Below are 24,048 nucleotides of genomic sequence, written 5' to 3' on the forward strand. Positions count from 1 at the left end.
TCGATTAATTTACGAAGCCTTGATTGAAGGCTTCACGAACCATCACGATTCCGCTAACATCAAGAGTTCCGGCGGGAAGGAGTCGAAGGATCCGCAACGAAATGACAACCGAGAATCCTAAAGCGCATATGAATCTTGGTCCCTTATTGCTGCACTTGTGGTGTTGAGGTTGCGTATGTAAAGAGTGTTTGGAATAAATTGAAAGACGGGAGCAGAGCGCGCAATTCCATATCAAATTTTAATGCTATGCCAGTAAAGTGTGCGCTGGAACTGCACGCGGGCGCATTGCGCAACCTCGAGAGCCTCGCAGGATGGCGATGACCGAAGTTGAAAATTGCTCGCTGACAATCAAAGAAAGAGAGTCCGTGACGTCCACCGGTACAGGTGTCGAACACTTGTTCTGTTTCTGGGGCTTAATATTCGGTGCAATGCATCGATCTGGGGCTCTGTGAAATTCGATAGCATGAATTGCGGGAAATAGCGGTCTCGGATACAATTTTTTCCGTACCCCCAAGCGAGGACGCCTCTAGGCTGATGTGCGTCTCCTATCGCCTCTTAATGGACCGACGAAGCCTTAATAGTTGTGCAAGGGCCGTGCAACGCGGGTTCTCCCGCAGAGCACAGCGCAGGCGACGAGACGCAGCAATCGCTCCGAACAGAACCCGCAGCGGTGCCTCCAGTTTCGCAAAGAACGATTGAGCCAGGCTCTACACCATGGGCATGGATGAAACGATCAAACGCTTTCACTTCACGGGGTGGCTGCTCCGCAAGCACTCGAAGCTGGGGACATGCAAAGCGGAGCCGAAATCTCCGCCCTGGTTGTAGAGAGCTGCGGCACGGCGGGAGGATGCCTCCGGTGAGCTCCATCGCTCTCGCCGAGCAGACAACATCACCGATTGTTTTGATAGGAGGACCTTTGGTTCCAATTACATAACTGCGAACTGGCGAATAATGTCGGCAATCGGGAGAATGTTCTCGATGGCGAACCGGTGCTGCCGCAAAGCTCACCGGTAGGTTAGTAGCCTCGGGCGGTGATTGCTGTTTCAATCGGAGCGATTGAGGACGCGCTTCCCGTGCTATCATTGCTACTAGAAGACCTTGTGTAGTTCCGCACGCGCTGTGCTGATTGCATAGCGTCATCAATCATGGCTGTGGGAACCAGATGGTTCATTCTGAGCAGGAAACTTTCAGGACTGCCTCCGCAGCGTCCTCGCCTCGAGGCGCTGCGAGCGCTGCTCCAGTCTGAAACCCCGGCTTTTGAGTTAGCTACCGATGTGCCTGCTCAAGCAAGCGACCAGCTCGAGTGCTCCAAGCCTCACCGCGTCGACGCATACGCAGTGCAGAAAAAGCCTGAATGGCTGCAGGTGCGTCCTGCTGGTGACCACAAGTCCGTGGCTGAGTACAGGCGGCTCTACCGTGCAGTGCGTGACTTGAACTTGCACACCGTATGTGAGGAGGCCCGGTGTCCTAACATTGGCGAGTGTTGGGGCGGTGGAACTGCGACAATAATGCTTATGGGAGACACTTGTACCCGAGGTTGTCGATTTTGCAGCATTAAAACTTCTCGAAGCCCGCCACCACTCGACCCAGCCGAACCGGAGAATGTGAGCTCTACTATTTCTCGATGGGGTCTCCGCTACGTTGTTCTCACGAGCGTCGATAGAGACGACCTTACTGACGGGGGCGCTGCGCACATTGCCTCAACCGTGAAGCTTTTGAAACAGAGAGTGCCTTCTATTTTGGTGGAGACGCTTACTCCGGATTTCGGCGGGTCTACGTCGGCTGTTCACACGGTCGTTGAGTCCGGAGTCGATGTTTTCGCGCATAACATTGAGACTGTTGAGCGACTTCAACATGTTGTTCGTGACCGGAGAGCCGGTTACAAGCAGAGCCTGTATGTTCTGGAACAAGCCAAGGCGCATCCACAGCGTGGCAAGGAGATAGTGACCAAGTCCAGCATCATGCTGGGCGTCGGAGAGACCCGAGCAGAAGTCAAGCAGAGTATGATGGATCTTTTAAATGCTGGGGTCCAGATTCTTACATTGGGACAATATCTGCGACCGTCTCGAAAAAATATGAAAGTTGAAGAATGGATTCATCCTGATGAATTCGAGGAATGGAAACACGAAGGTGAGAAACTCGGCTTTCTTTACGTAGCATCGGGCCCACTTGTCCGTTCTTCGTATAGAGCAGGTGAATTTTTCATAGAGTCTTTGTTCCGGAAAGAGCACAAACAAAGCGCCTCCAGGGGAAGCACCTCCTGGGAGAAAAATATTGGGTCAGGCACAGTTGCTGAGGCGGAACGACAGTATCAAGAGAATTTATCGCAGAGACCCTCACCTGTCGCCTAGCTGGATCTCGAATCTTTGGAGTTGGCTCGGTAAGCCTAATAATGGCACCCGCACGCTCGAAGGCTTAGTACTCTTGTTCATAGCAATCTCTGCTTTTATCTTAAATTAGGTCTCTCGGAGCGGCCCGCGAGATTAAGCTCCCAGAATCGACCTGAAGGAACGATTCCCTTTCTTCATGCCTTAAACTACCTGAATATGAACGAGATTTCCCGAAAATATGCACGCTACTGGCGAGCTAACGACGGTGTGAACCACATCACATTTGCTGTACGCTCTTCTGTTTCCAAAGCGGTGGGCATTGGGTTTGATTGAAAAGTGCTACAAAATGAAGAAATACATAACAATAAGTTATGGATTTTTTGAATTCATCTAGTATTTATCTTCGATCCTAGCCTAAAACAAACGTGAATGAGCGCTCAGGAGAGGTTAACTTGTCGGAACCATGAAACGATACAATCGCATCTCGGTACTCGTATCGCCTTGCGCAAAGCGCGTGGCTTCACAGTGCTCTGCAAGACTCAGTATAGCAGCGCTTACATGTCACATCGGAGTGCGTTCTTTGTGCTCCCCGGTGAGGTGACTGGAAACGCCGAAGAACTTGCTTATAATGCTTCTGGCGTGTTCTACAAGTGGGACTTGGAGCTGCGTTCGCTCTACGCTGGAGTCTTAACCTGCTCCGAGCAGTGCGCAACTTCTGCAAAGGCTGCGCAACGACTAGCAACAGTGCAGTGTGACCTCGAAAACCCCAGGGGTGACCAAAAAGCTAGCGCACTTATACCGAGACCAGGAAAACGCGTCATTGCTGTTGTTTTGAGGGTCAACAGACGCCAGGCGACTGCACTGATTCTTCATGTGGGGACAGTTCCAGCGAAAAGCGAATTTATAGGTGTTGTCCGTCAACAGGATATTCAGGAGGATAACTGGGACTCGGTGCGCGTCTACGACCATTTGCAACCGGGCGACCTTATTGCAGCGGTCGTGCTCTCAGATCTAGAGCAGAAGCACTATTACCTTCGCGTGGCATCGATGCCTTTTTTAATTCGGCGATAACGTCCCGGGGTCTGGCAACTTTTACGCTGTCGTGGAAGAGAAAAACTCTAGTCTTATATCCGCTTGCTGTTGCAGTGAGCAGGAGGATCGGGCTCGTGAGAGGAGTTCCAACGGTCCTCGTCACTATGAAAGCGACCTTTTCCAATGGAATGGAGTGACTGAAACGACGGAAACGATCTTCGCTCACAGCGTTGGGCGCGGAGGCTGCGAGTGCCAGTACATTTTGGCAGCATCGAAGGCACACTTGTCGACGAGATCGACGCGTTAGCGGCCAGTTGTTTGCTAAGTTACAGGCAAAGCGAACAACGTTTGGAATCGAATCTAGATTTTCGAAAACCCCCAGCCTCTTTTCAAAAAAGTTTCTTGTTTTACTGTTTACATCAGAATCGAAGCAAGTCATACCCATTACCAGGTTTTGCAAAGGCATGACGCTCACACGGAGGCAGTGCGCAAGGAGATGTTCCGCGCTGCTGATTCCCGTGATATGCGAAGCATCTGGTTGGTTGAATATGGGCCTCTCTCATGCAATTTCAGGAGCGTCACGGAATCGCCATCACTGAACACAGAGAATGGCTCGCTCATCCCTAGTGTCAATGAGGAGCGAGTTTCGTTCGTCTCTAGCCCGATGTTCGCCTTAACGCCTGTACGAAGCACCACAAATGGGTACTGAACCCGAATGCCGTCCGTCCCCTTTGAAACGGATGCATCTTCTGGAACCATGCGATTCTCAGAAAGGCGCAAGGCTCTTACGCGTTTCGTGCCACTCGTATTGGAATTTTCGTCCCATAGTGTATATCCAGCATGTAATTCAGATTCCATGAGCTCGTGCTGTGCCTCGTGATTTTGGTCCAAACTCGTGGTCTCCTCTTGTCCAAACGCTGAGGCACCATTGCCGGCGGGAAATCTCTTGTGCGACGGAAGGCCATCAGGGCATATGTCTTTGTCGAGCGTCTCGCAAGACTTTTCTTGGCTGTTTCGTGTGATGAGATTCATAAATGCAGCCTGCTGCTCTGCCAAATCTCTGGCGATTTCCTGTTTTGTTTGAATGGAGGCCCTCAGTTCCTCGACGCGGAGTCGCAAACGCCGTATTTCGGTGTACCGAGGGTCGATGCGCTCGCCTGGAATCCCACGCCAGTGCACGCTACCATTTTCACCTTTTTCTATAGTTCCAGTGGCAAGAAGTACGTTGAATATATCATATATGCGGCGCCTAAGAGTCCGTTCAGCACAATTTCGCTCATCAGTGTAACCGTCTTCGCCGTACCTGGGGCTTGCAATGGTGCGTCCATTCCGCAATGGTGAGGCCTCGTGGGCCACTACGCACGCTAACCTATCTTTGCGCGCGGGCGACACCTCATGGAGTATGCCTTCCAGGTTTGCAGCGCTAGTTCGCTCTAATGTTTGCCCTTGCACAACGTCAGAACCAAGAAATTCTTCCACGAGCTCGTCAGCGATCCTAGCGTACGTCGCGAAACCAAGCAAACGAAGCTTCCGGCAGAAAGAAACGCTCAGTAACCGAAGTCCCTTGGAGGAGCGAGAAGGTGTCGGCTTTTCAGCCAAACAACCCCGCTGACGCACAAGAGGTGTGCTTTGAGTGGCACGAACCGTTCGATTATCCATGGCGTTCCTGAGCGAGGCACTGTAACCTCTACAGGTAACGATTACGGATGCTGCGTCTCGTTGGCTACGGTGTCTGAAAAGCGATAAAGACACCTTTTCAAGGGGCGGATGCTTCCGCAACCGTACCTTGGCGACAGCAGTCCAATAAGAAGCTGCGCTGGCTGGTCTTGCGGCACTGCAAACTACCCTCAGAGCACATTGGCAGGTAGAGCGCGCCCCTGCGACGTCCGAGAATCACCCGCCTCTGTACGCGCGCGAAAACAGAGCGCTGCGACCGGAGTTGCGATTTCGATGCCGCGCAGCGCCTCGACGGCAACGCGGGTTATCAGCGTAATCGTGCGCGGCAACTGTTCATGTGCGTAGTTCAACGCGATTCCTCATCGCTCAGGCGGGTGCGTCTACGCGGAGCGGTGTTTATTCGTTGCTCGATCATGCAGGGGAGTGCGAGCGGTGGCTTCCGAGTACGAGATGGAGCACAATTACGTTTTGCTTCTTGTGTGGGGCCCTTCGCACGGAAGATTTTGAAAGTTCACCGTTGAGAGCGGCCTACCGTTCGGATGTTGCCCTCAGAGTGTAGATGGTCATCGCTAGCGATAAATGTGGATGCTCCTCGCGTGTAGAGCTTGCTGGCATGGACGGAAACCTGAGTGTTTATCACGGTTTTCACATTCACGCTTCAACCTTGACTGTCGATCTTAGGGCGGGATTTGAAGAGATTGCAGCGCCGATTCGCGATAAGCGCTCAAGCGTCGTGTAATCCAATCTACCAAATAATTTGCAGCATTTCGGGACTGATGTTTCCTGCCAGGACACCTTGACAGGTGCTCGTCTAGAAACGTGCATGATGATTGGCTTCATTGCTGTTGCCACTGAGCAAACTTCGGGATAATAGTGCCCTCATGGTTTCTCTTCTGAGTCCAAACCGAAAAGGGATCCCGAAGCGGACAGCGTGCATCAATTGGTGCACTTTTTGGTTAGTAACGGATCTGGCGCGGGGCGTGGAACTCGAAACTTTCTGGCGCTCGTCTGGTTAACCACAATCGCAGCCGATCCCGATATGGGTACAGCAAAGCAGCTCAGTCTCCGCGAGGCGATCAAAGCAGGATGCGTCCGGCATAGCCGCACGTGCCCTCCTTTGTCTCGATGCCCAGAGAATCCTCGAATAAATCTATCCTTTTTTCTTAGGCAAATAATTACCTGGCGTCGTTGGAATGCACACGAGCTTGGATTGCAGCGGCAGTCGTTTTCCCAATTTTCTTGCGAACCGCGCATCCTGGAATATGGTTACATGTACCGATTTCGCCTCAGGAAGAAAGCCGTCCGCTTTGACGAAATCATGCTCGTTATTTTGACCACAATGGCGGCTTTGAAGGGCCTCACTTTTTCCGATTAACGCACCACACTTTGTCAGACAAGATTTTTACGGGTCCATCGATTTTCCTCCAGCGCCCGCTTCCGAGTTGGGGTTTCTTCGCACAATCATCGATACCTGCTGTTGGCGGCTTGTTCCGAGACTGCCTACCTTTCCCTTATCTTGTCTCTGGCTATGAGTACACCGGTCTCTCGTGCCTCATCAACTCCCAGATCTGATGTCGATGGATGCTGATGGCAGTGCAAGTCCCGATTACACCGCACGGGGATATTGTCGACGCATTTCGTGCATTGGCAAATGTTGCAATGTATGCTTCATTTGCCATATTCACCTTCTTTGTATACAGCCCCTGTGCTCGCTTCGTAACGGCAACACAAGGCTATGCGTAGATGAGACCTTATCCTCACCACAACTCATCCTCCAAGCGCCACCGCGTGGCGCGTGAGCACTTGATTCAGCGCTCGATACATGCCCCCGAAGGGCACAGAGTCCTCCCTGGATGCTCTTCGCGACATCTGCAACCAGTGCTGCACCGCACGACGACGGGTTTCTTCTAGGCGACAAACTCGGCGAGTACGCTGTCCAACGGGCGCGTAGGCGCACATTGTCCCATTCGATAGCGGATTTGTGGAGAGCGATGTCGTCTAGTGTGAAACAAGGACCAGAAGAAATATCGACGCTGGAGATCGAGTCCAGAATATTCTCTCCATCCGCGCTCCCTTCGTGCAATAGAGTTGCATAGTACCCATTGGAAGCGATCATTAGATAGCAAAGGCGAGTCCGAGACCATTTTGGATGCAAAGCGAAGCGACGGGAGCCTCCAGGAGCATATACCATGAAAGGTATCAGGCTGTGTGGAATCCCGCGACATCGATGGACACAAGGCAACATGGTTTGTCTTTCTGACGGACATTATCATCGGATATGACACAATCTGTGAACTTTTGGCATGAGCTCCTGATCAAGTCGTCAAGGAACCTGGTCGAGTACTTATCATCGTCAATGCAGCGGAGCGCGTCCCTGTGCCCGCGAGCTGCCTTGAAACAGTCAGACCGAAAGCTTGGGGAACTCATGATTTGGATATGCTTGATGCAGGAAAAGCGGAGGAATGGAGGCCTTTGGATAAGAACTGCATAATGGTATCGGTTATTTTACTGACGTGGGGTTGAGGGCGTCGCGAATCATCGTGGTTTCGACGAATTAACGGATTCTAGCGACAGGAAGGGACTGCTCCGAAAAGATGACCAGTATCGTAAACCAAGGAAAGAGTGCGTAAGTCCGCATTGATGTGCTTCGAAGGTCAAGGCTGTTCATCTAGAAAAAGCTGGGGAAAGAACGGAAATACAGGAGGAGAGCGAAGAATTCCGTGTTCTGTTTTGATCTGACATGAGAAGGAAGCGTAGCTTGGTTTTTGATTTGCGCGCTCATTTCTCTCCCCAGTTTCCTGCAGCTACACGTTTGGGAACAAACATGGCTCACCCTGTGAGTCTTCACTGGTTAAGACGGACGGATGACGTAGCACTTCACCGGGACGCTATCAATTCCGTGGTTTCAGTGCAATCGAGTGAATCGCAGCCTCAAGACGAGCTGTTGCTGTCAGAGAGTCGCGCTGGTGCTACGGCTTCGACGTTGGGAACGTCATCAAAGCCTTCGTTAGCTGAAGTTTCAACCGGAATTAAGCCGCAAACCAATATACAACGTGACTCACTTCGCTTACCTGAAACAGAGCGAGAGTATGAAAAGAGATCGCGTTCGAGCCAGTGGGCGAATGGAGACCTGAGTTTTCCCGAGAGAGAATGCCCGACTGTGGAAGTGAAACCTCGTTTCAGGCGAAGAATCATTTTTGGTGAGAGAAGGCAGTACGCGTTCTTTCAGGATGCTTTGTTTCCAGCTCTGTCTGACGCACCAGAGACGAGAGGTGCTATGGCCGATTCGCCCTCCGCGGACACTCCAAAACCCGCCTCCCTTGAAAGCTGTTCAGAAAGGGGAAACGGAGCCGCTTTGCACAAGACGAGAGACTCGTGCGACGTCGTTCCTGCGTTTCGGGAAAGCATTTGTTTGGGAGCTGATGCGAACAGACTGAGCGCCGTATCCGGAGACTCTCTCAAGCTCGAAGATGATTCGAACCAGAAGCATTTTTCACTGGATAGCTCCCTAGGCCCGAACTCAAGGGCTGCCTTATCTGATGAAATTAGCTTCCCAGGGGCACGGACGCATAGCTCAGAAGCGCTGCAGTTGGAGCTGAACAAAAGCGCCGAGAATGCGGAGTGCTCAACGATCTACGTCTATCTTTACCCCGATGGTTATTCATTTTCAGAAACAGGGTACCCTAGGTTCAGTTTCGATGGAAACTCTGATCGAATACTCTTTTGCTTAGATCAGGGTGTCCTGCCCTCTAGTTTTGAATTTCGCGCTCCGAAACGGGCTGACAGCATCAATAACGTTCGTGACGCGGTCATACTGGATTATACGCGGCCGAAGCCAAAGAAATTCCACATTACTTTGAGGCCTGACTATTTGAATATATGCCTCGCAATTGCAGAAAGTCCATACGCTCGGGAACTAAGACAAGCAGATAGAGTGCTGCAGTTGGAAGCAGAGCTACTTAAGCTTTTGCACGTTTTGGATGACTTGGAGCCTCGACTTGACCATCAAACGCTGTCGTCTCATACAGAATCCGCGCAGGTTCTTAACTTTGCTAGAACTGCAAGGCAGCATGTGGAGGTTACATTCACTAGATCACTTCCGCTTTTGCGGCTGTTTCTGACGAAACGTATGAACAGAAATCGTCGATCCAGAGGAAAAGCAAACATCGATCTTGCATCACAGATGCTGCTTCTCGTGGCTGGCAACGAAAACCTTAACCGTTATCGTCGTACGCGAATGCGCAGCGTCACCGGTCTTCCAAGGCAGACTTCTTCCCTAGAGCTGAAGACGCCGGCAGACATTGCGGGCGCCCAACCTCTTCGAAGACCTAGTTTCTCAAACGTCATCGGGCGTTTGCTTCGGCAGCTTCGTTTCGTGTTGCATCGAGCGAGTGCAACCACGATCCAGCCAAAGTCCAACGAAGCCCCAGCTGTGACGAATGCGGACGAACCCTCTGGACAGTTGGATACCCCTACTGCGTCTGATCGAAACGCCCGACCTGCATCGAGATCGGGCGAACCAAGAATTGTATGTCTACTCGATATCATCGTCCGACCGCAACGCGGATGCGAATGTGTCATCCGCAGAGGTCAGGAAAAGAATCGAGATTTGGACATTCTACGCATCCCCGTTGGATCGGAAAGAAACGCTCACATTTTTGCGAACCAGTTTCGGCGCCTCATGCGTGGGGAAGGTTTCGTATGCGAGCAGGACTTGACGCTTCCGAGCGAGAACAGGGTCACAGGGGAAGATAACGCTTCGGAGACGCCAGCGGCGGACGCTAGTGCTTTGCGGTTAACGAACGAGTAAGACGGACCGTCATATTCCAAACCCAAAGATGGAAAATTCATGTTCCGATAGAATTTCTCATAGAGCATAGTGCATGTTGCTGCGCGAGGCGGCCGCATGTATAGGACTGGGGAGGCGTTCGACTGTTCCAGGCTGCATACAGGAGGTGAAGCAGCACGGCTGCTGAAATGACGCTTCTCTAAGCGCTTCGAACGGGCAATTTCCATGACGCGGCGATTTCATCGAGCGCAGGCTGAATTTCTTGATACTGAAACTTAAGACCGCTTTGCAACAGACGCTTTGGGAGCACGCGTTGGCCCTGGAGCACAAGTTCCGCCGCTTCGCCAAGAATCAGTTGAAGTGTGAAACTGGGTACCGGTAGCCAGTTCGGGCGTTTGAGCGCTCTTGCAAGTGAATCGCAAAACTTTTGAAACTGAACTGGGGTTGGCGCCGTGACGTTGTACACACCTTGAAAATCGGGTGATTCCAGCTCGTGCATGATAATGTTCACCAGATCTTGAATGTGTATCCACGATATCCACTGGCGTCCAGATCCAATCGTTCCACCTATGAACAAGTTAAAGAGCGGAAGCATTCGGCTCAAAGCCCCCCCATCCGGGCCGAGTACTATGCCAAATCGATTGATGACTGTCCGGATTCCCGCATCTTGAGCAGCTGCTTCCCACTTCTTTGCGACTGATGCTAAAAAGTCCGTCCCTATCGAAGGCGAATCCTCGTCGAACGTTTCTACTTCAGATGTACCGTAGTAGCCAACAGCAGATGTGGAGATGAGAACCTTTGGTTTCCTATCAGCATGATGAACAGCTCGGACGAGCTGAAGGGTCCCGTTCACGCGGCTCTCCAGAATGCGCCTCTTGCGCTCTGCCGTCCACCTACCTTCTGAAATGGGTTCGCCAGCTAGATTAATTATAGCATCACTTCCAGCCACTGCCTCCACGACCTCCTTTGCCGGCGCATCGGCAGCAGTCGCTTCAAAGTATATTGCTTCCACCTTATAGTTAAAGGTTTTGCGGGCTTTCTCAGTATCACGCGCCAAAAGCGTCACCGCCTTCCCCGAACCGAGAAGTTTGCGCACAAGCGCCCGGCCAACAAAGCCTGAGCCGCCACTCACAAGCACGGTTTTCGCCCTAGTATCGGATGCCTCAATGCGTAGACTATTTTTGAAAGCCCGTCGAGCACAGCGATTTGACGATTGAAGACAGTTTCTAGGCTCTTGTTTGCACCAGTCACCTACGAAGCTCGAGACACGAGGACATGCTCCAGCAAAAGCAGGCGCGTGCAAAAGCGGTCGCTGCTGATTTGGCAGAGCCAACAAGCAAAAGAAAGACAACATTCTTTATCCAGTCCAACAAATCGGACGTGGCTATGCGCTCTGTTCACACACGAAAGATAAAGTGTACACCTGTGCAGGGTTAAGAAAAATTTGACGTTTGTTCACGCGCTTCAGGGAAGCTACTTCCATGTCAGATCAAAACAGAACACGGAATTCTTCGCTCTCCTCCTGTATTTCCGTTCTTTCCCCAGCTTTTTCTAGATGAACAGCCTTGACCTTCGAAGCACATCAATGCGGACTTACGCACTCTTTCCTTGGTTTACGATACTGGTCATCTTTTCGGAGCAGTCCCTTCCTGTCGCTAGAATCCGTTAATTCGTCGAAACCACGATGATTCGCGACGCCCTCAACCCCACGTCAGTAAAATAACCGATACCATTATGCAGTTCTTATCCAAAGGCCTCCATTCCTCCGCTTTTCCTGCATCAAGCATATCCAAATCATGAGTTCCCCAAGCTTTCGGTCTGACTGTTTCAAGGCAGCTCGCGGGCACAGGGACGCGCTCCGCTGCATTGACGATGATAAGTACTCGACCAGGTTCCTTGACGACTTGATCAGGAGCTCATGCCAAAAGTTCACAGATTGTGTCATATCCGATGATAATGTCCGTCAGAAAGACAAACCATGTTGCCTTGTGTCCATCGATGTCGCGGGATTCCACAACAGCCTGATACCTTTCATGGGATATGCTCCTGGAGGCTCCCGTCGCTTCGCTTTGCATCCAAAATGGTCTCGGACTCGGACTTTGCTCATCTCAATGATCGCTTCCAATGGGTACTATGCAACTCTATTGCACGAAGGGAGCGCGGATGGAGAGAATATTCTGGACTCGATCTCCAGCGTCGATATTTCTTCTGGTCCTTGTTTCACACTAGACGACATCGCTCTCCACAAATCCGCTATCGAATGGGACAATGTGCGCCTACGCGCCCGTTGGACAGCGTACTCGCCGAGTTTGTCGCCTAGAAGAAACCCGTCGTCGTGCGGTGCAGCACTGGTTGCAGATGTCGCGAAGAGCATCCAGGGAGGACTCTGTGCCCTTCGGGGGCATGTATCGAGCGCTGAATCAAGTGCTCACGCGCCACGCGGTGGCGCTTGGAGGATGAGTTGTGGTGAGGATAAGGTCTCATCTACGCATAGCCTTGTGTTGCCGTTACGAAGCGAGCACAGGGGCTGTATACAAAGAAGGTGAATATGGCAAATGAAGCATACATTGCAACATTTGCCAATGCACGAAATGCGTCGACAATATCCCCGTGCGGTGTAATCGGGACTTGCACTGCCATCAGCATCCATCGACATCAGATCTGGGAGTTGATGAGGCACGAGAGACCGGTGTACTCATAGCCAGAGACAAGATAAGGGAAAGGTAGGCAGTCTCGGAACAAGCCGCCAACAGCAGGTATCGATGATTGTGCGAAGAAACCCCAACTCGGAAGCGGGCGCTGGAGGAAAATCGATGGACCCGTAAAAATCTTGTCTGACAGAGTGTGGTGCGTTAATCGAGAAGAGTGAAATCCAAATTGCGCGCCAGTTTTCATGGCGCCCCTGCGCATGATTTCTGACACGCGTTCTGTATTTTCAATTCAGAGCTACAGATCCCCGATCTCCACGCACGCTCGGTCTTGGCTCTCTTCCAATGGTTTGTAGGCGCAAATGTTCGGCGACATCGACGTCCGCCGTTTGTGGGCTCTTGGGTGCTTACTTCGCAGACAGATTTGGTTCTCCGTTACATGCTAATTATTGTTAGCACAACGAAAAACGATCTACCACATTAGGGTGCATGAGAACGCACATGTCCAGACGCCTCCCAACCATTTTTGACAGGGTGCTTGCTATCAGTTCCAGCTGCTCCTTGTACACCTCTGGAATGGTAGGCTGACCCGCAAAGTCGGATCTTGTCAGCTCTTCAGGTCTCGTCCTCATAACCAAACATCGTCTGAAATTGTTGGCGGCGATGATGGCCCGGTTCAGGAACTCCAAGCGTTTATTGCCACTGGTGGAACGGACTTGTGCAAGGAGTCCTCGAACTCGCGCCCTCTGTGCCATTCGCTGCTCTTTCAGCTCGCCGTGCTTTCCTATCGTCCAAGTGCTCCGCTGGCTTCTCTCGATCTCGAACTCGTGAAGTGTATAACCCATTGCATTCCTTATTTTCGAAAATGAACGCACTCGTTTATGCCGTTGGGTAGGGACCTTCTCGGATGGATAAGGACTTATGGAAGAAAGACAAATACGCCCCGGTATCACCGTGATGAACGCGTCAGCGATTCACCCAGTAGAGCGATCGTAAAGATTAAGATAGGAGACACTGCTCGAGGAGATGAAGCATAGAGCGTACGGAGGAATGCAAAGCAGGCCAAGACCTATAGAACTGGCAAGAGCTCGAACGTAAAGGATATGGTGTAACATCACAGTTTCCAATAGAGGGAAGTCCCAAGATGTCAGGGAAGAGTCATCTATGATTCGACGAATTGGGTGCTGCTGTATGGGCCTTGTCTACGAGCGAGACTGACGCCGCAAAATATACCCACTGCAGCTAGAATAGATAATGACTTCGTTCTCATCGAGTTCGATCGTACATACAACGGGCCTGCTCCCAGAATACCCATCTGCGCTCCGACCGTTTCTCCCGAAGAGAGTCTCATGGGCTGGAAAAAGAAACCGAAATCCATGCGCATTATACGAATAGGGACGTTCGCGGAATTCAGTAGTTGGCATATCTGTGGAGATCACCGTCATTGAAATTGGACTTTTTATGCGACTGTGTCCGAATGTTCTCAGGACCACACGAAAAGGCCTTTTGAGAAACAGAGGTGTTTGCGTTGGATACGGTCTTCGCTTTTGCCTTCTCTAAGGTGATCAACGAGCCGTTTTCTACAGTTGACCCCCAGCACGATTTGAGCACGTCGTTTTCTGGCGCAGAGCGTGTATACTTCTTTCTTACAGTGTTTGACAATCACTCGAGTCCTGCAGTGTGACTGCCCTGAAGGATGAATGTAGTCCTCCTTGCACTTCTCAGTAAAGAGTATATCCTATGGGCAACTCGTCAACGATCTATGCTGTACACTGCATCATGATTTCGATCATCTGCTTTACACTGGGAAAAAGCATAGATTACGCATAGCGGGGGTGAAATATATTTGATTTGAAAGACTAATAAGATCGTTGTCTGGTGCCGATTGCAATTAAATTTGAGTAATATTTCCACCCAACACTGGGTTCGCGTGAAGGTTGCGAGAAGGGCTACAAGAGTTAAGCTCTTTCGAACTGGAGATATTCACCGTGGATCTTTCAGGTCCAAAAGGATATAAAAGAGCGCTTGAAGACATCTCTTCGTGCTTGCTATATTTGAAAGAGTCAAATATGAGAACTAGTATTTAGTTTACATTCAGAGTACTAAATTCTTGAACAAGTCTACCGGCAGGTTATTTTTGTGTTTGGTTGTTTTTCCCACAGGTATTGAACAATAAGGTTGTCCGTTGGTGAGAGAATGGCGGTGGATAGAGTTCATGCCATCGCCGCTAGCATACCGACACGGATCTTACTTGTACAAGTCAGTCATTTTACATTCAGCAGGTGCACCAGCGACCCTTGTGGCAGTGCTTGTTCTGAACATTGCGTACCCAAAATACAACGTACTACAATGTATATATTCGACAATCTTCTGATTCGCTCATTGTATCACATAGATCCTCTGAGAAATACCATCTGCGAAGCCACATGATGTGGGGCTTTCACATCTTTCATACTAGCGGTGATAAACAGACACCGATGAACAGAAAAGTGCGCTGCGATGCACGACGATTGCGTGTTGCCAGCAGATTGTCGAATTCGCAGCGCAAGGCGAAGGCCCGCTGCAGGACTGACTGGCGTTCGTGTCAGTCGGTGATGCTCCATTTTGCAGAAACGATCAACTCGTATATATGTCCTCACATAGGGGCGACACGAAGTTCTTAAAGAGGCGACAAGCGACATTGAAGGCGGCATGAGCCCTAGCGGTGATTTCTTCTGGTGATCTCTTACAAATCGCCGAACGAAAGGACATTCCAATACCTCATCCTCCGGCGAGGCACCTCCTGGATTCCTTCACCCACATTCCTTGGTAATGCCCTTAGACAGTATTGCTTTCCCTCGCTAAACAGCGCTCAGGCAGTATGCAGCTGTATCTGTCGTTGAGCTGCCCTACTTTTCCAGAGATCGGCAGTGTCGGGAGTCGGGCCCCAGAGACGCCAAGAGGCGTACCGACCAATGAAATGACAGCGTCCGGACCCGTCACGACGCTCTGAGACTCGTGTCGAACGGAGTGGATGCTGTGTGAGATCCATTCATAGACACGTGCGCGTCCACGTGGCTCGTGGGGACGCTCCCTCGCAGATGCACTTGAGACGTCGCTGTGGTCATCAACAGCTTGGCTCTCCGGAGGCAGGAAGCGTGCATTCTCCAGCATATTCAATGAGTTAGCAACGTATCGGACCGATAACTCGCAACGCGTGGAGGTAGCGAATGGCGCTGGACGTGCACTCGCGAGCAACGGCTGCACTCATGCTCGGTCGGCGAGAGCGTGCAACCACAGCAGGAATCGATTCTTCACGGCTCCCGTGGATGCGTTCAGAGCGACAAACACGCGTGACCAGCGCGAGTGCGCACAGTGACCGGTAGAGAAGAAGAGTGTGAAACAGAGCTGCATGCACGTGGTGGTGTACGGTGAGCTGATTGAGCGCCGGATGGCGAGAGAATCGAGCGAGACGTGCTTGCTGTGATGCGCTTCAACAATCCAAAATGCGCTCAGGCACGTCCTGCACCGAGACTCGAACGCCCAATCGGTATCTGGAAATGTTTCGTGCGTTCGGAGCGTCCAGCGGTTTGTGTCATACGTACATTCGAGGCAACTGTTTCATACTGAGTGTGGGGATTGTGCTGGAATGCTGGAGACTTGCGCTGAGAAAATCAGAGGCTGGCAGCAATAGGAGCGGATTCCGGCATGTAGCAGGGCAATAGTATGGTACGGTTAGGAATCCAGACAGGATGTGGCACAGCGTATATAGAGAGGAACCTGTTTCCCATGGTAGTTGGTAGACGATGCTAGTGTTTCTCTCTTTAAGATGCTATTGATTATAGAACAGTTTACAAAGCTTGGGTTCTGAAATTCTCACGTTGATTTGTTCATTAATTGTCTTGTCGACTCCAACGAGCTCTTCGAGTGCTGTGCTAAATGAATCGATACTTCTTCAAGACGAAACATAGCATAGTGCTTTCAAGATGCGAGGTCTAGTACACTATTCATGTACTTCTGCATACAATGGAACTCCAAGACCGTGGGCACTTTTGGAGGTATCTGATTTCATTTTCGAAGTACCCCTGGCGGCGAGGGTTGGTGTGATCCGATTCAATACCCGTTCTAAAACGTCATTCAGGAGAAAGTCTCGCGAGAGTATTTCAGGTGTTTGATCGGCTAGTTGCTCATGGGTGTTATTGGGTATGCAGCTGTCCCAGTGAAATCGTCTGTGAGCTCTCGAAACAACTAAAGAAGCGGAGTACTTCGTAGAGTCCCATGACGAAAAGCATGCCTTGTCAAGCTGTGTCCGATGCTTCCCTTCTTCTTTGCTCGGTAACCGGTGCTTTATACACAAGAAGTTCATGTTTTCTAATTCAGTCAACGATGCCCATTAAAAACCAGGGAAGCATACTGAAAACTAGCGCATTCTAGCATGGATAAACAATTATTGTTTGGAGCGAAACGACTTGAGAAAAAGTCTACCCCCTTCGATACCGATTGCCTTCCCCGCGGCGATGGTCGTCTTTGAAAAGATCCCATTTCCGCTTTGCAGCTATAATCTGGTCCTCAAGCTGCGTATCCCGGGCGCCATGTGTATCATTCAAATCCGTCTCCAGTGGCTTCTTTTGCGGCTCAGGTTGCGAATTATGCTCATCACGATGTATGTGAGCAAGGCAGCAGTCACCGAAAGGAAGCTTTGTAGGTGGCTCCTCTGAAGTAATCGTGCGCCCCTGCAGAAATCGTCGAAACGCATGCGCGTTCTCAAAGTACCTCGTTCGCGAGCAATGGTTGTCTATATATACAATTTTCGGCTTTCTTCGACCTAGCGTCTCCGCATCACAAGCATGCTTTTCGTCTGCCCTTACCTCTTTGACGGATTGCTCGTACTGAGAAGCCAGGGCCTCGAGAGCTGACATCTCGCGACCGAGTTCATACCCGCGGATAAAAGCCCACTCAGCTGCAACCGCTATAAAGCGCAGAACAAGGTTTCGCTGTTCCTCTTCAGTATCCGAATGCACGTCCGTAGGCAGTAAAGGGAACGGAAGCGCTTCAAAAGCTGTTTTTTCGTGCATGCTACCTTTCATACATATCCGTTTCGAAAAATTGCGAACAAGATCGCACAGTCTCCGCAGATTCCTCGTGAAGTTGATTTTTGCTTCCCGCACGCCCATTGGCAATTCCGCCCCGAGTTCTTCTGAAGTTAAATTACGGATTGACTCCAGAAATGGGCTATCCAGACCAAACGGCCCTAGCCACAGGCAGCCCTGCACCAGCTTCAGGTATTGCTGGTACAGCTGCCGAACTTCGGCGCAGGCGCCTCTTCTCTCTGCATAAGTGTTTCGTTCTGAAAGCTCACCGAAACCTTTTCTTTCAAGCAACTTATCCGCAAGAATTGCGATGTAAAAGGGAAAAAGAATAAAACTCTGTAGTCTCCAAGTCGGAACATCCTCCAAAGCGGAGTATTCACCATGACAACCAAGTTGAGTCCGAGCTACTCGGAGCGTTTCGAGTGCGGAACTCAGCTCGGAATCATTCACAAAAACCTCTCTCGCCGAAAAAGCTGCGTCGTCTAACGCTAGCCTTATTGCCAGGTAAACACTTTCGATAAGCTTATGACCGTTTGCGTTTGAGGCTCGTTCCTCTGTGTTCATTGTGGAAGGTTTTTACCACACCGATAACGAGCATGCTTAAAAGAATCTTCAGGTTGCGCAGCAGCGTCGCTCTGTGGCATCGCGAGCGCTCAGTGTAGTGGTATTGGTGTTCCCCGGAGGGATGCGTTCCCGAAACGCTACTCCACCTTGTTTCGTGCAGAAACTGTTTCGGTTTTCGCGTAAGTGCACTTCTTTTCAGCAATGCGCTAGTGTTCAAATTGTGAAACGGGAGGCGCCTGGTTCAAGAGTGGTGGTGGCGCTTGCGTTCAACTACCACAACTGCCAAGCTGCACCACACGTTGGTAGCGAATTCCGGCAGGGCGAGGTTGCTCAAAGGATCGTTAAGTACAGGACTTCAGACGGTGGGGAACGGGCGGTCTCTGTTAGAATATTTGGGAAAGCGAAAGAGAATAAACAACAACACGTGGAGCCGCCGTCGCAGCAACCACTGCAAAAGCTGCCCACGCAGCAGCAGGAACAGAAACCTGAGGCCACCGCCAGTGACTTTACAGCTCAGAACCGACGTCTCAGCAGCTCTTTCGTTACCAAGGCTGTCAAACTCGTAGGTCCCGCAGTGGTTCGAATAGATACGGAACGGGTCGTGCAGCTACCTGCAGATCCAGTGCTGGAAGATCCGCTTTTCCGATACTTCTTTGGCGATGAGTTTCAGCGACAGTTGCCGAAGGAGCGCACGGAGCGAGGCCAGGGGTCTGGGTTCTTCATTTCCTCCGATGGTCTGCTTCTAACGAATGCCCATGTTGTTGCAAAAGCATCGAAGGTAACCGTCACCTTAATCGACGGGCGCTCGTATCCAGGAAAAGTCGTGGGCACCGATGATCTACTCGACTTGGCTGTCATCCGGATCGATACACATTCGGAGAAGGTCCCAACTGCTCCCTTGGGCTCATCCGGAGAGCTCCAGGTGGGAGACTGGGTCATTGCACTGGGCAATCCAGTCGGTCTTGACAATACAGTCACGTTGGGCATCGTGAGTAGCCTTAATAGGTCGAGCGCGGAAGTTGGCATTCCGGATAAGAAAATCAACTTTATTCAGACTGACGCTGCAATAAACCCTGGTAACAGTGGTGGTCCGCTCGTCAATGAATTCGGTGAAGTCGTCGGGATCAGCACAGCGATTAGGCCAAACGCGGAGGGCATCGGTTTCGCGATACCAATTGACACAGCGAAAGCTGTCCTCGACATGCTCGCGAAGGGCGAAAAAGTTCAACACCCATTCATTGGGATTCAGATGGTAACGCTCACGCCGGAACTTGCCAAACAGAACAACCAAGACCCTAATGCGCTCGCTCTTATTCCGGAGGTTTCGGGTGTACTTGTCCTGAAAGTCTTGCCCAAAACCCCCGCTGCAGAATCGGGACTTCGCCGATTCGATGTCATTCTCGCGGTGAACGGCAATGCGATATCAAATGCGAGAGATATTCAAAAAATCGTCGACAGCTCGAGGGTCGGTCAGGAGTTGAAAATACGGGTCCTTCGCGGCGTCGATGGAAAGACGATCGATATCAGTATCCGGACGGCAGACATGACGCAGTTTAGGTTAGAAGAAGAGAAGAAACTGTCACCGGAGGAGGGGCAGGAGGCACCTCCCGGCATAGTGCCCATGCCCCGCCATCGAAGATTCTCAATTCCCTAAAGCAAAAGCGTCATAGGTGTTTTGCCAATCACGGCTTTCACTAATACGTGCAGATGAAACTGATTGGATATCGCGCCTCGGCACTTAGGCTCCCGTATATTACTTCGCTCGTGTGAGAGCGTTTGGAGGAGCCTCAACAATGTTCATCCTTGCGGATCGTAAAATTTTCTACACCATTCTCTCGTGCAAAACGTTCGGATCCACTTCGCGTTCATAGGCTGCTCTGGTCCATCCGAGCAATCCGCTGCTCTTCAGCCAGGATGCTTTCTGTCAAGAGATCTGGAGTAGGACACTGACGTATCCAAAAGCCTTCATGATCCATAAAACTGAAAAGGTCTGGAGCAGAACGTCCCGACTGGGCCTGCCGCAGCAAAGGAACGTATAGATCACAAAACTCATACAGGCTCTCGGAGAATCTTGCAGGTAATCCATCAGTATATGCAACCGTTTCCACTAGAGCGACTTTTTGATCCCTGCTTGCAAAACATAGCATGACTGGAAGAGCGTGCGCAGCGAGCAGTTCGTGAAGTTGACTGCATTGCTTGGCACTTCGCACACCAACTAACCACAACAGGAGCCGTTCACTGAAGAGAGCCGTAAGTTCAGAGAAAGAGGCAAGTTCCTGGCAAAGTGCGCAACTCCGTTCAAGATGTGATTCATGCTCGTCCACGCAAAGCAGTAGAGCTACTAGTGGCATACCTCGTTCCTCGCTCACGCCTAAGGCACTCACGAGGTCGCTGGCAGCCCTCCCAAGGTCTAAGACCTTCAGTTTGGCCAAATTATGTTCAAGATCATTTCGTTTCCGAGTGCACTGCTCTTCCAGGAACTCGTGCAACTTCGCACCGCACATAGCTTCCTGTGAACGGAGGACGGTACTGAGCTCCTCGACTGTGGTGAAGCGTCCACCTGCACCGGTTCCACCATTTAGCGACGACATGGCTGCTCGTGGTGCCTCTGCTCGCCGTAAAGCATCCAAACATACTTGTGTGCTTGTCGCGGAAGCTTTTGAGTGGCCGAGCGCTTCCCCACTATAGCGCATCCGAGAAAGAGCTGCTGTAACCCGTCGCAGAGCAACAAATGCTATCCTTGTGTCGCAGACTTCTCGAACACCAGCATGGGCTGTTCGAGCCGCCCTGGGTTGCTGCTCGCCCTGTGCGTCACAGAGTTCATCAGGTGTTCCGCCACGTGAGGTATAATGTGCTCTTCACAACCAATATTCGGCCCGATCTATTCCCATGTTGTCCCTGCTGTACACTTCGTGCACATATGTGCACACAGGTTTTGTTCAACCAGCGCCCTCATTTTGAGACGGACCTCCTTTTTCTGTAAGATGTTGACTTTCACGAACATGATCTGGAAGAATTCCTCTCAAAGACTGTGTATGTTAGCGTATTTCGAAGCGCCCCGGGAGAGAGGCTGACGGTTGTTTTGTTGCAGTACGCGGTGCCCAGTGAAAGCTTCTGCTTTGACTCGACTGGTGCCACGATACGCACGTGGACACGTACTCCGAAAACAGTCGTTTCGTTTGGAGAAATATTGGAATTGTGATAGCTCTTCGCTATAGTGAGACAGGACTTTTGTTTGTGCTTGGAACAACCTACTTGCTCTGGGACACGTATGACTCTGATGTGAAGGCCGTTCACGCAGCAGATTGCGTGACACGGTCGGTGGAGTTTGCGCCGTGTACGGAAAGATCGTTTGTAACTTTATCCGGAGATCTCAACTCAACGCCCGAATTGCATGAGATAGAGCTGCCTCTGAATGGTTCAACGATTCTGCCGAGCCTTGGAGCCAGTGCACCTTGCAGTGATTCGAGGACCACGGAAGCCTCCCTATCCTCGCCAACAACTCCGAGCCCTGGAACGGCTTACTCGAAAGCAAGATTCGCTCGCTATCCCCGACTTCCAGAGGAACGTATTGTGCAGCTTCCAGAAAATCAAACTTTGTGCCATACGTACGATGCGATGGTAACGGATGTGCTCGAGCCTCTGTGAGCGACTCGGAGGAAGAAGTTTTGTATAAGTTATTGACTCTATTCTCACTCAACCATCGCATGCCGCTGCGGAACAAATCCTTTGCTCTTCAGAGGGTTTCGAGGAAGAATCTTTTAGTCCAATGATGTATCCCCTTCGGGTCACTTCCCCGCTGTGGCACACACAAGCTTTATGTCGGATCTGAGTCAGTGCGATTTCTCGAACGTCATTGCTTGGTTTTATAAGAAAACAAAGGGGCACCACTTGCCCAGGGTTTGGTTCATCGCGAACACTTGATCGTGAACATCGGAACATCGCTCTATTGCGAAGCTGGTTGCACCGAGCCACAGAAGAGCGGTATTTCTAGCAAGAGGCTCGACCCGAAACTCTGAAGAACACCATCGGATGAAGTGAGAGCATTATCACACTGTCCGACGTGGCCTGTGAGCGCCGACACTCATCCAATATATTCGTGTTCACGAGCTGCTGTTGCATAGAAAAACCGCAACAGCAGCAGCTGCTACAACGAGCGTTCCTCTGGTGTGCGACACCGGCAGGATTTACATCGGGCGCAGAGCCTCTCAACAGCGTGAGGCGGTTTTATGTCTCAAATGCCGGTGCGAGCCGTTCAAAGCAAACATTTTGCATTGAGGAATACTACACTGCCAGCATCTTGTTCATAATAGATTCATGACACCGAGGAGGTTTCGTAGAGAATACGTGATAAGAGTCTGAGCACATTCCTGAGGAGTTTGCGCTACATCGGTGTGCCGTATGGAGCATTTTATGGACGGAAAAGTATGAGGGCACGAAACTTCAGAACCTCGAATCAAACTGCAACATATCTACAAACTGTCAAATAGGACGTCCACTTGCCTTGTCTCTATTCTTCTACAGGTAACAGGGACTGATGCAATGAATTTTTAGTGGCGTATTGGAATCCGGGCCGAATATCCAAAGAGGCGCTGGATGCTCGATTTCCAATCTGTAGCCGCGCATCCGGGCAAGGTTGCTCGGAAAACCGGTCTATTTCGGCAGCAGTCCGCAGTTCGCGACCTCAGACATTGCGCGCGGACTACACACTAGAGCAGAGCATGCGGCTGGCCGCCCTGCATCCTGATGCAACCACAGACGCAGTAGGTAGCCTCGACAACAATAGACCGAAGCGTTGCGCATCAAGGCACTTTTGGTGGTTGCTCGCGGACGAAAAATTTTATCCCAGTTTTTCCACTTAAGATCGTATGAACACGAGATTCCCAACCAACATGCCTAATAACAACAAGAGATAGAGCAAATCTATCACAGAATTTGAATTATGAAGGTCTTCATTCGATGTGAAGCTTTTACAAGCGTTATAAACACCTGCGGATTCGAACGCATATACTGTTGCTATCAAAAGCGTCTGATACATATCCTACACTCAATAGCATCTTAAAGAGAGAAACACTAGCATCGTCTACCAACTACCATGGGAAACAGGTTCCTCTCTATATACGCTGTGCCACATCCTGTCTGGATTCCTAACCGTACCATACTATTGCCCTGCTACATGCCGGAATCCGCTCCTATTGCTGCCAGCCTCTGATTTTCTCAGCGCAAGTCTCCAGCATTCCAGCACAATCCCCACACTCAGTATGAAACAGTTGCCTCGAATGTACGTATGACACAAACCGCTGGACGCTCCGAACGCACGAAACATTTCCAGATACCGATTGGGCGTTCGAGTCTCGGTGCAGGACGTGCCTGAGCGCATTTTGGATTGTTGAAGCGCATCACAGCAAGCACGTCTCGCTCGATTCTCTCGCCATCCGGCGCTCAATCAGCTCACCGTACACCACCACGTGCATGCAGCTCTGTTTCACACTCTTCTTCTCTACCGGTCACTGTGCGCACTCGCGCTGGTCACGCGTGTTTGTCGCTCTGAACGCATCCACGGGAGCCGTGAAGAATCGATTCCTGCTGTGGTTGCACGCTCTCGCCGACCGAGCATGAGTGCAGCCGTTGCTCGCGAGTGCACGTCCAGCGCCATTCGCTACCTCCACGCGTTGCGAGTTATCGGTCCGATACGTTGCTAACTCATTGAATATGCTGGAGAATGCACGCTTCCTGCCTCCGGAGAGCCAAGCTGTTGATGACCACAGCGACGTCTCAAGTGCATCTGCGAGGGAGCGTCCCCACGAGCCACGTGGACGCGCACGTGTCTATGAATGGATCTCACACAGCATCCACTCCGTTCGACACGAGTCTCAGAGCGTCGTGACGGGTCCGGACGCTGTCATTTCATTGGTCGGTACGCCTCTTGGCGTCTCTGG

The 24,048-nt window shown here is 51.0% G+C and overlaps 8 protein-coding genes and 1 non-coding gene across 9 annotated transcripts; 5 read left to right on the plus strand and 4 right to left on the minus strand.

Moving 5' to 3' along the window:
- Nucleotides 1-1,145: 1,145 nt before the first annotated feature.
- Nucleotides 1,146-2,351, plus strand: CYME_CML179C (lipoic acid synthetase; the record flags this gene model as incomplete). Its single annotated transcript, XM_005536758.1, has 1 exon — nt 1,146-2,351. One exon carries the CDS (start codon nt 1,146-1,148, stop codon nt 2,349-2,351), a length of 1,206 nt encoding a protein of 401 aa, XP_005536815.1.
- A 408-nt stretch (nt 2,352-2,759) lies between these two features.
- Nucleotides 2,760-3,401, plus strand: CYME_CML180C (similar to 3'-5' exoribonuclease CSL4; the record flags this gene model as incomplete). Its single annotated transcript, XM_005536759.1, has 1 exon — nt 2,760-3,401. The coding sequence occupies one exon, from the start codon at nt 2,760-2,762 to the stop codon at nt 3,399-3,401; it is 642 nt and encodes a 213-aa protein (XP_005536816.1).
- Nucleotides 3,402-3,833: 432 nt separating this feature from the next.
- CYME_CML181C (hypothetical protein) lies at nt 3,834-5,021 on the minus strand (the record flags this gene model as incomplete). Its single annotated transcript, XM_005536760.1, has 1 exon — nt 3,834-5,021. The coding sequence occupies one exon, from the start codon at nt 5,019-5,021 to the stop codon at nt 3,834-3,836; it is 1,188 nt and encodes a 395-aa protein (XP_005536817.1).
- A 2,842-nt stretch (nt 5,022-7,863) lies between these two features.
- On the plus strand, nt 7,864-9,849 carry CYME_CML182C (hypothetical protein; the record flags this gene model as incomplete). Its single annotated transcript, XM_005536761.1, has 1 exon — nt 7,864-9,849. The coding sequence occupies one exon, from the start codon at nt 7,864-7,866 to the stop codon at nt 9,847-9,849; it is 1,986 nt and encodes a 661-aa protein (XP_005536818.1).
- Nucleotides 9,850-10,027: 178 nt separating this feature from the next.
- On the minus strand, nt 10,028-11,182 carry CYME_CML183C (hypothetical protein, conserved; the record flags this gene model as incomplete). The annotated part of the gene is made up of 1 exon (XM_005536762.1): nt 10,028-11,182. One exon carries the CDS (start codon nt 11,180-11,182, stop codon nt 10,028-10,030), a length of 1,155 nt encoding a protein of 384 aa, XP_005536819.1.
- A 5,754-nt stretch (nt 11,183-16,936) lies between these two features.
- CYME_CML184C (hypothetical protein) lies at nt 16,937-18,109 on the minus strand (the record flags this gene model as incomplete). The annotated part of the gene is made up of 1 exon (XM_005536763.1): nt 16,937-18,109. One exon carries the CDS (start codon nt 18,107-18,109, stop codon nt 16,937-16,939), a length of 1,173 nt encoding a protein of 390 aa, XP_005536820.1.
- A 121-nt stretch (nt 18,110-18,230) lies between these two features.
- On the plus strand, nt 18,231-19,763 carry CYME_CML185C (serine protease; the record flags this gene model as incomplete). Its single annotated transcript, XM_005536764.1, has 1 exon — nt 18,231-19,763. One exon carries the CDS (start codon nt 18,231-18,233, stop codon nt 19,761-19,763), a length of 1,533 nt encoding a protein of 510 aa, XP_005536821.1.
- Nucleotides 19,764-19,974: 211 nt separating this feature from the next.
- Nucleotides 19,975-20,802, minus strand: CYME_CML186C (hypothetical protein; the record flags this gene model as incomplete). The annotated part of the gene is made up of 1 exon (XM_005536765.1): nt 19,975-20,802. One exon carries the CDS (start codon nt 20,800-20,802, stop codon nt 19,975-19,977), a length of 828 nt encoding a protein of 275 aa, XP_005536822.1.
- Nucleotides 20,803-20,877: 75 nt separating this feature from the next.
- Nucleotides 20,878-23,115, plus strand: CYME_CML187T. Its single transcript, XR_002461419.1, has one exon. It is a non-coding gene; the product is annotated as a hypothetical transcript (transcript).
- The last annotated feature ends 933 nt before the right edge of the window (nt 23,116-24,048 follow it).

Source organism: Cyanidioschyzon merolae, chromosome 12, assembly GCF_000091205.1.
Source record: "Cyanidioschyzon merolae strain 10D DNA, chromosome 12, complete genome".
In the NCBI taxonomy this organism is placed as follows: Eukaryota; Rhodophyta; class Bangiophyceae; order Cyanidiales; family Cyanidiaceae; genus Cyanidioschyzon; species Cyanidioschyzon merolae.